Source organism: Anolis carolinensis, chromosome 1 (genome assembly GCF_035594765.1).
Source record: "Anolis carolinensis isolate JA03-04 chromosome 1, rAnoCar3.1.pri, whole genome shotgun sequence".
Taxonomy (NCBI): Eukaryota; Metazoa; Chordata; class Lepidosauria; order Squamata; family Dactyloidae; genus Anolis; species Anolis carolinensis.
In genome coordinates, this window is record NC_085841.1 from 76,414,199 (window position 1) to 76,427,431 (window position 13,233).

Sequence of the window (13,233 nt, forward strand, 5' to 3'; positions counted from 1 at the left end):
CAACAGGGACAAATGCAAGATACTCCACTTAGGTAGAAAAAATGAAATGCAAAGATACAGAATGGGGGAGGCCTGGCTCGACATCAATACGTGTGAAAAAGATCTTGGAGTCCTTGTGGAGAACAAGTTAAACATGAGCCTACAATGTGATGCAGCAGCAAAAAAGCCAATGGGATTTTGGCCTGCACCAATAGGAGTATAGTGTCTAGATCCCAGGGAAGTCATGCTACCTCTCTATTCTGCCCTGGTCAGACCACACCTGGAATATACCAAATCTTTGAAACAACTGGCACACAGTATGGGTCTTTCAGTATCTAAGTAAAGGCAGTGCCCAAGTTACAAGCATCCAACTTACAAACAACTCATAGTTAAGAATGGGAGTGAGACAACAGGAAGTGAGAGAAAACTCCTCCTAGGAAAGGAAATTCACTGATACTTTATCACCAATCCTTGTTTCCACAACAAGCCATTTTTTTCAAAATCAAGTTATCATAGGGACCGAAAGTGAGGTGCACAGACAGTAAAACAAACACCACAGGGATGTTAAGCCTTCCCTATGTTATCGAAGACTAAACACACACACACACACACACACACACACACACACATATGCTGGGGCTACACTTAAAATGTACTTCCAACTTACAAACAAATTCAATTTAACAACAAACCTACAGAATCTATCTTGTTTGTAACTTAGGGCTTGCCTATAGTATCTTCTAGAAACAATACACTCTTCAATGGTAGCCCCATGCAGAGCACACAGCAATAGCACAGTCTGAACTTCTGTTTCTCATAAATATATAAGTGTAATTAAAACCAATGTATTATGTATTTGAAAACATGAGTGACTCAAAAACAGCAATCAAAACTGTCTGTTGCAAATCCACATGGCAATACACAAATCAAATCCTCCACCATATCGGTATAGACATCTTTGTTTTCAAATGTTATCTTCCACACACAGCTTGAGAGAATATGTAATTCAAGATGCTTACAAATATATTTGATGACAGTAAACAGAAGCAACATGCAATCTCATCAGAAGTAACATCTATTGCTAGCGATATTAACTGAGTGGTTACTTATACAGTAGAGTCTCACTTATCCAACATAAACGGGCCAGCAGAATGTTGGATAAGCGAATATGTTGGATAATAAGGAGGGATTAAGGAAAAGCCTATTAAACATCAAATTAGGTTATGATTTTACAAATTAAGCACCAAAACATCATATTATACAACAAATTTGACAGAAAAAGTAGTTCAATATGCAGTAATGCTATGTAGTAATTACTGTATTTACGAATTTAGCACCAAAATATCACGATGTATTGAAAACATTGACTACAAAAATGTGTTGGATAATCCAGAACGTTGGATAAGCAAGTGTTGGATAAGTGAGACTCTACTGTATAATCATGTGCCAAGCTTATTCCCCACCTACTTTTTTTGAGAGAACTATTGTATCATTTGCTTTCTTGTGTGTTGCAATACCTTTACTAAAACTTACCTCCAGGTCATATAGATATCTGAAGTGATTTGGCTGACTGGCAGCTCTCATTACAGCTTGAGCCAAGTCCACTGCTCCTCTGCCGCCATCTGACCAATGATTGCAAGGCACTGCATCAGAAGCTCCAGACTCTTTGGCAATCTTACAGACTAAATCAACCTCAGCAGGAGAGTCAGTTCTGCCAACAAAGCAATTATTTTATTTATGATATGATTTCTATTTGCTAAGTTGTTCTCCTCAGCAATGCCTACAAAATAGCTGATGGTTAGGAAAATGCTATGCAATATCAAGTGTCTTATTAGACAAATGGCCCAAAGCAAAAAAAATTTACACACACATATAGTGGCTGCCAGTGATTCCCAAACTTTGGTCCTCCAACCATTTTGGACTTCAACTCCCATAAGCCCTAGCCAGTTTAGCCACCAGGGATACTGGAAGCTGAAGTCCAAAACATCTGGAAGAACTAGTCTGGGGAACACCAGTGGTTGTAAACTCAAGAGCCCAAACATAATTGATGCCTACAATATTGGCCCTGGCAGCTGACCTTACTTGATAGGTTAGAACACCAGCTACCTCTCTCCTATAATTTGTCCTGCTCTTCTTGCAACATAGCCATTTCCCAAATTATCTTCATAGTCCCTCCTCCCTAATGGCAGAAATGTCAAAAAGGAAGAGTTCACTAATCAAAGACAGAATTTCTTAGGTCAAATTTAGGGTTTTGTCCCTCTTATTACAGATTTTACCCCAAATCAAGGCATGTCTGGAAAGAAAAGCGGAACTGATCAGTGTCTTGAATGGCTCAGGTCCCACACAGTAGGACTGCTCCTCTGGTGAGAATCCAGATGGTATGGATACTCAAGATCTTATAGTGATCCAGGGCAAGGGGCATTTTTGAGTAAGAAAACTGTAAGGGGGGTAGTGCTAAATTGTTATTCTATTGTAGATTGCTCCAAAAAAACCCACGCATGCATTGCTAATATTAGTAATTTTTGAAAAGAGTATTGCAAGCACAGGAGTCAAAGACATATTGAAAGTAATATAAATTTAACAGTTTCCATATCAAAGACCTGAGTGACTGGGTACTTAAATTTATTAAATAGGTGTTGAAGATCTGAATGTGGCACTGTTAGTATTTTATAAATATTCTAAATTTGCCTATGTGAATATTCATATATGTGTATATATGAAGAGTTGGAAATCCTTAACTTTAAAAATTCTATTCATTCTGTGATATCTAGTTAAACACCGATTTATGTTCTTTGTTGACTAGAGAAGTATGAAATATGCTTTATTAGTATAAACGTGATATTAGGAGACAGAGCACTTCTATCCATCTAGTGGTGTAATTCCAAAATTCAAATGTAATGTATGAGGTTAATTCTCTGGTGGAAAATAGACAAATAATTTTACCTGAAAACATTTAGAGCTACTACAACAGGTACACCAAAATGCTGTGCAATTTCAATCTGTTTCTTTAAGTTATTACAGCCATCAGACACCAATTTGAGATTCTGCATAAGGGGGAAGAGAAAGTTAAAAGTAAATTGACATTTTAACAGTAATAACAAAGACTTTCATTTATCATTCATTTACAATATAATGCATTCATACTCAATCACCTTGCTGAGATCATGGCAAAATATAAGATACTTCAAGACTCAAAGCCATCTGAGAGATGCTTGACCAATCCCATATCCATTTGGATAAAGAAAAACCAGGCATAGGAAATGTTACAGACTACGACCCACCTTCATGTACTCTAATCCACAGCTCCACCTAAAGGGTTTCTCTAGTAAACACAATTAAATGTGGACATTTCTGCAATTATTTCATACCACTAGACTGTTGCTGCTTTATCCCTCTTCCCACAAGAGATTAGATATTAGTTCAAGTACAAATCCAGGAGAGGAACATGAAGTCCACTGTCCTGAAACCCTCTCAAGGCTTATATCTAGCACACAAAATGAATGGAGGACATTGCAAATATGTAAATCTCCAAGGGAGTTTTCATATAACTGACTGACCTTGGCCCGCATCTGCAGCTGTTACTGATACACAAGGTTACTTAAGATGCTGCTTCCTCTAACCTTTCCTGAAGTCACCCATAAAATGTTTGCACACAGAGACATCCCAGACCTTGAGGAATGTTCCTCAAGGGATGGAAGAAGGGGAAAGAGAAAGAGAAAGAGGAGGGAAAAAAAGAAAGAAAGACAAAGACAGAATGAGGCCCCTTTTACACTGCTCCATAATCCAGTTTCTGATCCCAGATTATCTGATTTGAACTGGATTATAGAAAAGTAGAATCAAATATGGCAGTGTAGATCCAGCCAGAGAGAGCTAGTTAGCTAACAGCCATACAAGTAGGAAAAGGGAAAATTGTCCTTGGGGAAGTGCGTGTTATGTGTGCTATGTACACATACAACCTGTCATGGGGACTGGGATACAGGACACCAATAGAACTGGAGTAAAAGCAAATAGAAAACCTACTTTTTTTTTAACCTGAGAGAACACCTTTTGAGAAATCAATGATCTGCCTCTGGCAGAAGTTGACCACACAGTTGTACAGGAGGATCTAGGGATGCCTAGATATAATGTCTCTGTCTCTATGTTTATATGGCATTGAATGTTTGCCATTACATGTGCACATTGTGATCCGCCCTGAGTCCCCTTCGGGGTGAGAAGAGCGGAATGAAAGTACTGTAAATACATATAAATACTGTAAATAAATACTAACCAAATTCACAAAAGTGGAGTACCGACTGCACATGCAATAGAAAAATGAAAGGTTCCTTTCATCTCATACCTTTAAGTTTCCTTGAACGATACGCAAGAGCAAACAAAACCAAGGAATTTGAAAAATCTGCAACTTTTGGGGAAACTTTTTTTTTTTTTGGTGTAAGGAGTGACTTGAGAAACTAAGTCGCTTTTGGTGTGGAGCCCCCAGTGGTGCAGCAGATTAAACCCTTGTGCCAGCAGGACTGCTGACTTGAAGGTTGGGTTGCTGACTTGAAGGTTGTCGGTTCAAATCCAAACGGGGAGAGTGTGGATGAGCTCCCTCTATCAGTTCCAGTTCCATGCGGTGACATGAGAGAAACCTCCCACAAGGATGGTAAAAACATCAAAACATCCGGGTGTCCTTGTAGACAGACAATTTTCTCACACCAGAAGAGAGGTACAACCAGGCCTGTAGCGAGGGGGGGGGGGGGGGGTTAGGGGTTCAACCCCCCCCCCAAAATTTTTCAAGTTATAAAAAACATCTTGTTTACTCATGAATTTTAACTGGTTAACCAAATCCCCATGCTAAGTCTATGAGATGCAAAACATTAAGAGTCCCTCCAGGCACTATCTCAAGCAGATATTGACAGGTTTGTAGCGGGGAGGGGTATGTGCTAGGGGTTCAACACCCCCCCCCCCGAAATTTTCAAAACCCCTCCCGAAATTTTTTTCTGGCTACGGCCCTGGGTACAACTAACTATATCATGTGCTTTTATGGATTTAAAATCTATTTCTATCAAAACCATGACTTTAAAAAATCCTACAAGCAAAACAAATTGTTCTTGGTGTCTTTATTTTAGGGCCTGCTCCTGGAGTTATTTGGGGTGCTGATTCAGAAAATTGCATTGGATAGACCACATCAGCTCTAGATTATTAAGTATGGTTTTCTGTGGGCAAGCAGATAGCGACAACTGGGTGGCATATATGTTCTGTATCAGAAACTAGAGCTGATGTGGCCTATCCAATGCAATTTTCTGAATCAGCACCCCAAATAACCAAACCAAATTGACCAAAAACTGATTCTTAACCCTTTTGGTACTAATGTTGGAGAGTGGTCCCTGGTTAAAAAAAGGGAAACACTGGTATATAATGACATCCTATGGAAACAAAGCAAGGCATTTGTTACCTTCAATCCTGTTTACTTCTCCTGATATTTAAAAGGAATTTTAAATTACTTACATGTACCAATTTTTTAGTTATTTATATCATATATAATCACTTCTATTCTGCATTTCTAGTCCAGCAATCTCTGCCAAAAGTTAATAATAGAACTGCACTGAAGGACCTAGGAAGGTTTTTTCTCTAGGAATCTTTAGGTCTTCCAGTGTGATTCTAGAAGATCTAGAGATTCCTAGATCTTCAACAACTTAATCAAAATTGTGAATAATCAGATTTGTGAAAGCTGAAGTCACAAATGTGTAGAACTGACTGTAACTAAAAAACTGCAATTGAATTATAAAACAAATGATGAATCAAATGTGATGTATTTATAAAGTTATACTTTTGGTCCTGGAGAAAAGGGACAGATTGCCAATACATTTACGCAAAACTAGTGCAGAATTCATTTCTTCCAAGATCTGAGAGCAATGCTGAAAAATTATTGGACAAATTAGTTGTAACTGTTCTTACCTCTTCTGTATATTCTTTCTTAAGAGGGGCACCAGCTGTTACCTGAAACCATAAAAACAAGTTGAACTACAGCCACATAATTTAGATGTGCCCAAAAAGTTGTTATATGTTTTCTAGACTATATGAATTTTCCACAAGGTACTAATTAATACATGGAGTTTCAAAAAGATGGACCTGATTTGAAATTGCGGTATCTCTGTAACCATGAACTGTCCAGGAATGAAACTCTTACCACTTGGAAGGGTGGGGCATAGAGATTCAAATGGCGCTGCTAGAAACCTCTCCCAAGTAGGAGTGTACAAAATGGCACTGAATTCTCTTTTGTTTTAGTTCTGTTTTAGATCTGTTTTTGGTTGACCCCTCCCCTGTTCTGTTTTTGGGTAGATTCTTCCCAAAAATGGAAACTGAACTCAGGGTTCCAAATTACTAATCCATAGGGCCCCCCTCCTAATCTCCTGGAATTTTCCCAAAAACAGAACGGGGGGCACCCAAAATTTAGAATGAAAACAGAAAGAAAACAGAACGGATTTATACACTCCTATCCCAAATCACAAACAGACACTAACCTCAGTTATTTGCAAGATGGTGACCCTGCAATATAAAGCCTAATGGGATATTCTCCATTTGTGGAGTTATTTTTTAGATTTGTTCTGGCTCAAAACCTGATAACTTGATAACTTGTTAAGCAGTTGGTAACTTTTTCTGTAATTGTAACATGTTGCCATCATGAAATATAATGCTTTGAAATTTTGAAAAACCCTGTATTATTGTGGAATTCTAAAACCTAACTAGTAGAAGACTGAGATTAATAGAAATGAGTCTGCAAAGCATGAATGAGAAAATCACCTTGCAGGAAGATTTTTAAGGTAGGGATGCAGAGAGGAGAGTATGCACTCTATGAGGAAGGTTAGGCATAAATATGAATTTCATCTATATATTATGTACTTAGTATATTATTTTTAAACTATGTTGATTGGGCTTGTCCTCATGTAAGCCGCCCTGAGTCCCTTCGGGGAGATGGAGATGGGGTACAAAAATAAAGTTGTTGTTGTTGTTGTTGTTGTTGTTATTATTAATATTATTATTATTTCCACAATTTTAAGAAAGATGACTAAATAAATGATAGTGTAACATGAAAGGCCCTCTGTATCAATGAATTCTGCATCCATAGATTCAGTCACCTACAACTCGAAAATATTTTTTAAAATTCCAAACCAGCAATGTTTGATTTTGCCATTTTATAAAAGGGACACCACTTTACTATGCCATTGTATATAATGGTACTTCAGCATACACAGATGTTGGTATTCCTGGGGGATGTTTGTGTGTCCTGGAATCAAACACCAGCAGATACCAAGGGGCCACAGTACTAAAGGGAGAAAAAATGGAAAAGAAATTGATTGTAAATAAGTAATGGCTGGTGGCAAGAAGGATTGCAAAAGTGGTGTGTGTGTGTGTGTGTGTGTGTGTGTGTGTGTGAGAGAGAGAGAGAGAGAGAGAGAGAGAGAGAAACTAGCAAGAAATTACATGTTTTTAAAAGTGGGGAGGGGAGGAAATGAGGACTCAAAGATGAAAGCCAGGCTGCATGCCTTTGTGACAGGCTAAGAAAGAGAAAGAACCAAAATAACTTTAGAGGCAAGAATAAGAAATTTCATTTTAATAATCCATCTGGAGCAGGACAATGACTCAGATCAAAGGAAGGCAAAGAGAGAACTAACTAATCAAATTAAGTACTTCTGAATTCCACAGATTTTAGGAACTCCTTTCCATAGAATTGTATGGGTTTTATAGTACATTACATTTACTGTGGTGTAGCTATACAAGACAATGCAATAATGGACCTCAAGGAATGGCAAAAGGAAGATTAAGAGGCAGCAGTAGGTGCTGTTTCAGACTGTAAGGAAGACATTGAGTTTAACCATGGCAGTGAAAGGGCAACGCTGAAGGGATAAGACACAGAGGAGGAAAAAGAAAAAAAACCCTGCAAACAGACTTAACTCCCTTTTCTAAAGTTTAAATGTTTCTAGAGCTATCCACTTCTATATAATTTAAACCGTGTAATCCCCAACAATAATCCCACATCTGCGTGATGAAAGGCAGTCCAGTGAGAGTCTCTGTTAATCAGCTTGCGATGCCCTGAGAGTTATTCCAACAATTTAAAAATTAAAATGTGTATACATATTTCAAATGATAAGGGCTTCCTTTTCAAAACTCTAGGGAGTCCCAAAGATTTATCATTTGTTTTATTAGATAGGTACAGAAACTTACATTTGGCCCACCTCCATGCATCTTCAAAGCTCTCACTGTAGCAACAAGAACAACCACGCTGGGAATCAAGCCAGAAGTTCTGCATTTGATGTTGAAGAATTTCTCCATCCCAATATCAGCACCAAAACCAGCTTCAGTTACTGTTAGGAATGAAGGATTAATGGAAGTTAAGAGGAATCAGACAGTCAAGGAAAAGTTTCCATTTCATTGTCATTACAGCTGAGCATACTGTGGGAGTGAAGGCAGGGTGACATGCTAAATGAGAAAGAAAGAATGTGTGCAGAGACTTCTCTCTTCTCTTCTGTCAGTAAAATGCTTGCAACTAATAAACGCCCATTTTCAAGGCCAAAATAATTAACTTTTAATAGAGTACACCAATGGAAAATACAAGATGCTTCTGCTGGCTATATTACTGTGTTGTTTGGTTCTGAAAGCTCATTAATGATTTTTTAAAAATGCAAGTCTACACAGAAAGAATTTAAATAACTGAGTCAACTCTTCATTGCTGAGAAAATGCTCTAAATCCAAACAGAAATCGTACGTAGTGTTGATCCACTGACTCAATGGGAACTTCATAAGTAAATGTTTGTGTAAATTCCATTGATTCTATTCTAATCAGGGACAAACAAGTTGAGAAGTATTTTCAACCTTCACAGCTTCTGAAAAAATCCTATTAAGAAGGCTCTGTGATGGGTTCGCCTTAGGGTTGCTATAGGTCAGAAAAACTTGAAGACCAACAACAACAACAACAACAACAACAACAACAACAACAACAACTGGTTTGAGCATTGGGCTATAACTCTGAAGACTAGATTTCGAATCCCCATTTGGCCATATAAGCCCAAAGGATGACTTTGGGCAAGTCACATTTTCTCTGCCTCAGAAAAAAGTTAAGTCAAACCTCTTATGAACAAATATGTCCAAGAAAATCCCATGATACGGTCATTTTAATTCAGAAATTATTGGAAGGCACACAACAACAACAAATACATCCTGCTCAGTCATTATCAGTGTAACTTTTGTTTATGGCGGTAGTTGTATTTTTAATCCTTAGTTGTACTTTTGAATGTTTACGTAGGGAAGTGTCAAATGTTACATACTTCTCAAGTCTGAAGGGGACAAATGAGAATGTGACCATAAGGTCTAAATACACTTCACAAAAATATTACACCACCACTATTAAAGAGTTACTTGGTCCAAACAGATGGTCCAGATTTGAATCCTTGCCTCATAACATCATCTGCTTTCACAGTTTCTGCTCTACTTTGGGAAACAGTTGAAAAAATATTACTGTGGACAAGAGTTCAGAAGCGCCAAATGGTTCTACTTTCACTCTACACTGAAAAAAATAAGAGGAAAACGTGTTAAAGCCTTATCTCAAAAAGTGAATAGAATTTCTTATTTTAAAGACTGAAGTGGACTAGCACTCCAAACTTCTGAAGGAGGAAGAAAACAGGATGCAGTATAAAAGTTGCAAGGATGACTGTAAAGGAAACAAAACAAAGAGTAAATGTAAAGATAAAGTAATGTGCCAAAGCCATGTGCTTTGAAACATCTTTGTGCTCAAATATCAGCACAATCACTTTTGTATTATTTCCTGCCTGCGAAGCAGAGTGCCAATGAAAACATAAGCAAATGGAAGTCAGTAGGGCAAAGAAGACTGATGCTACACTAAGCTCAACTGTTATGTGATTATTTACGAAATTATAACTAAGTTGACAACTTGCTTTGTGCCAAGGCTCCAAACACACACTTGTATTCTGGAGGTCCTACTTTTGGTCACAAATACAACAAAGGTTAAACAAAGGCAGTAAGAAGTCATAGCATTATGGAATGATAGAGTCAGAAGGGGCCTCATGAGCCATTGAGTCTAGCCTCCTCAGTACTGAATCTCCAGAAGGTAGCTTTTCAAGCTCTTTTTGAGGACATTCAGAGAAGGAGACCCTACTACCTTTCTAGGCAAGAATTGCTTTTACTGTCCAGGAGTTTCTTCTAATGTTCAATCAAAACCTGTCCTCTTGTAACTTCAAACCATTAAGCCAAGGACTACTTGAATACTGTACCTTCCTCTTTGTGGCAATCCTTGAGGTATTCTCCTGGACTCTCACACAATTAGGAAAACACCTTTTTGCTCACAGAATGGCAAACTTCATCATGCGCACTTTAAACTAGGTCAGCCGGGGGAGGGGGACCACAGCCTTGCGAGCAGTACTTTACCCACAACCGCAGGGAATCACCAAAAGGCTAAATGGAGGGTTGCACAAACGCAACAAGGACCAAGTACTGAAAGCACAATAATCCCAAATAAACAGCTCAGGGCAGGGTTCCAGGGGCTTACATGTCCTTACACTAATGCACAGAGCATGGGAAATAAACAAGACGATCTCCAACTCTTAGCACAACACCACACTTACGATGTCATAGGCATCACTGAAACTTGGTGGGATGACTGCCATCACTGGATGTAGCCATTGAGGGCTTTAACCTCTTTCACAGAAACAGAACAAAGGGGAAAGGAGGAAGAGTAGCCATATACATCAAAAACAATTACGTTGCAGAAGAGATGCAAGACTGCAATCTGGGAAATAAGCTTGAAAGCATCTCAATAAGAATCAAGGGAACCAGGACACAAAAAGATCTCGTCTTGGGTGTCAACTACAGACAAGCTGGAAAGCATCCAGAGGAAGGCAACTAAAATGATCAAGGGTCTGGAAAACAATCTCTATGAGGAGCGGCTGAAAGAGCTGGGCATGTTTAGCCTGCAGAAGAGAAGGCTGAGAGGAGACATGATAGCCATGTATAAATACAGTAGTCTCTCACTTATCCAACATAAACAGGCTGGCAGAATGTTGGATAAGCGAATATGTTGGATAATAAGAAGGCATTAAGGAAAAGCTTATTAAACATCAAATTAGGTTATGAATTTACAAATGAAGCACCAAAACATCATGTTAGACAACGAATGACAGAAAAGTAGTTCAATACGGAGTAATGCTATGTAGTAATTACTGTATTTATGAATTTAGCACCAAAATATCACGATATATTGAAAACATTGACTACAAAAATGTGTTGGATAATCCAGAACGTTGGATAAGCGAGTGTTGGATAAGTGAGACTCTACTATATGTGAAGGGAAGTCATAGGGAGGAAGGGAGCAAGCTTGTTTTCTGCTGCCCTGGAGACTAGGACACGGAACAATGGCTTCAAACTACAGGAAAAGAGATTCCACCTGAACATTTGGAAGAACTTCCTCATTGTGAGAGCTGTTTGGCACTGGAACTCTCTGCCCCGAAGTGTGGTAAAGGCTCTTCCTTGCAAATCTGACAAAGATCACCTACATCAAATCATAAAAGTCATTACTAAAAATATTGACGAATGTTCATCCCAGGACAGAACTTTGCAGAATAAGGCCAAGAATATTAAGCTAACATCAATTATATATGGCAAAAAAAGGGATGTGAAAAAGATCAACATATGAGAGAAACAAGGAAAAGCACATTTAACAGAACACCATTAATTTTTACTCATTTTTGTTTTATGTAATTAGAGTAGATGTTTTATAATTCTGTCTTTGCTTCCTGGCGAGTTAAAATGAAACTATTCTAGAGATTCTGCATGTACAGTTTACATCACCCAGTATCTCAGTACAGTGGTTAACATGTAATATACTCCAAGCAAATAGATTTATGGAATAGAAATGATGCACTGGTTCATGCAGCTGATCAGTTTTCTCAGCCTTAAAAAAGCAGCAGCAAATATGCTTATTATGCTGCATCTTAAAACAGTTCTGTATTAGTCTTGAACACAAGCGTAGATTCGGTAATGATGGGGGCCTTATAATAGAGGAGCATATGTTTCAGTTTGCAAGGACACAAATAGAATTATGATAAGAAAAATCAATTTCCCCCATAATAAGATTCCTTGTAAACAGAGGCAGATTTTAATGAAACTATACTTCATGTGGTCAGCATCTACTATCAACAGATCTAAATCAAAACAAAGCAAAAACACTGGAAGAGCCTACTGAGAAACATGCACACTAGTCTAAGTTTCAGGACATGGGATTGCTGAAGCCAAATTCCAGAACAATGCAAAAGGAAATGGAAATTCTGAATTGCTAGCTGCCATCGACTTCCATGATGTAAACATGTGTATCCTAGTGAAGCTGTCAGCAAGAAATCTATGGAAAGGAAGAGTTCAAAGTCACAGAAGCACATGAACTCTAACCCAATGGATGCAAGGCATTTAAGCTGGGAAGTAATGCCTGCCATAAGCAGCAAAACCCCAAACTATGCAGCTGCCAAAATAAACCAGCATGGATCATGATTAATCAAAAAGGCCACAACTCTCTTTGTGGGCAGTTATTATATCAAATGGTCAATGTATGAGCTGCTTGTACAACATGACCTCAAAGCCATCTCTTCAGAACAAATTGTGGAACTTAAGAGTTTCAGCTCTTTCCAAGTATTCATAATCTTTCTGTAAATTTTTAAACTTCTCAAGAAAAAAAAATTAAGGCAAAGCAAAGATTAAGGGTTGAGAAAAGAAACAGATGAGTAACAATAATACTGCCAACACTGGTATAAACGCAAGGGTAACTCCCAAATGCTTTAAAGACAAGTCTCAATCTAAAGTATCTGTGCCAAGTTTTGTCCAGTCTATATTTTTATTTGGAACTAATTCTAGCATTTGTAAAGCTGCAAAGGCAGTCTGGCAAAGCATGACTATTGATCACATCCAAGCATTCTCAGATTTCTCTCTTTGTTGATGCCATATGGTGTAGCAGAATTTACTCTTAGTGCTTAAGGCAACGTTTTTCAAAATGCTGATTATTACAATATTTTTATTACATTCAGACACCTGGCATTGTTATTTTGCAGATGAATATAATATTACAGCACTGCATAGCTAATGTGCTCAGCCATCATTTGGAAATGCACAAACCAAAGTAGACATTATAAAGTATTCTGCCTATGAAACTGTAATATTACTTTTTGTTGGCCTAATAGTTAAAAAATAACCAAGAGGTTGTTACAACTGCATGTG

The 13,233-nt window shown here is 38.0% G+C and overlaps 1 protein-coding gene across 5 annotated transcripts in view; it reads right to left on the reverse strand.

The window, feature by feature from the left end:
- Positions 1-13,233, reverse strand: part of mthfd1l (methylenetetrahydrofolate dehydrogenase (NADP+ dependent) 1 like) — a 153,800-nt gene that overhangs the window by 60,075 nt on the left and 80,492 nt on the right. For 4 of the 5 annotated variants that reach the window (XM_062977297.1, XM_062977285.1, XM_062977291.1 and 1 more), the window contains exons 21-24: positions 8,185-8,324; positions 5,917-5,958; positions 2,923-3,023; positions 1,513-1,690 (exon numbers count right to left, since the gene is read on the reverse strand). In XM_062977297.1, the coding sequence (XP_062833367.1) occupies positions 1,513-1,690; positions 2,923-3,023; positions 5,917-5,958; positions 8,185-8,324 (461 nt within the window). The remainder of the gene's footprint in view (positions 1-1,512; positions 1,691-2,922; positions 3,024-5,916; positions 5,959-8,184; positions 8,325-13,233) is intronic. The other variant, XM_062977294.1, reaches the window with a different exon arrangement.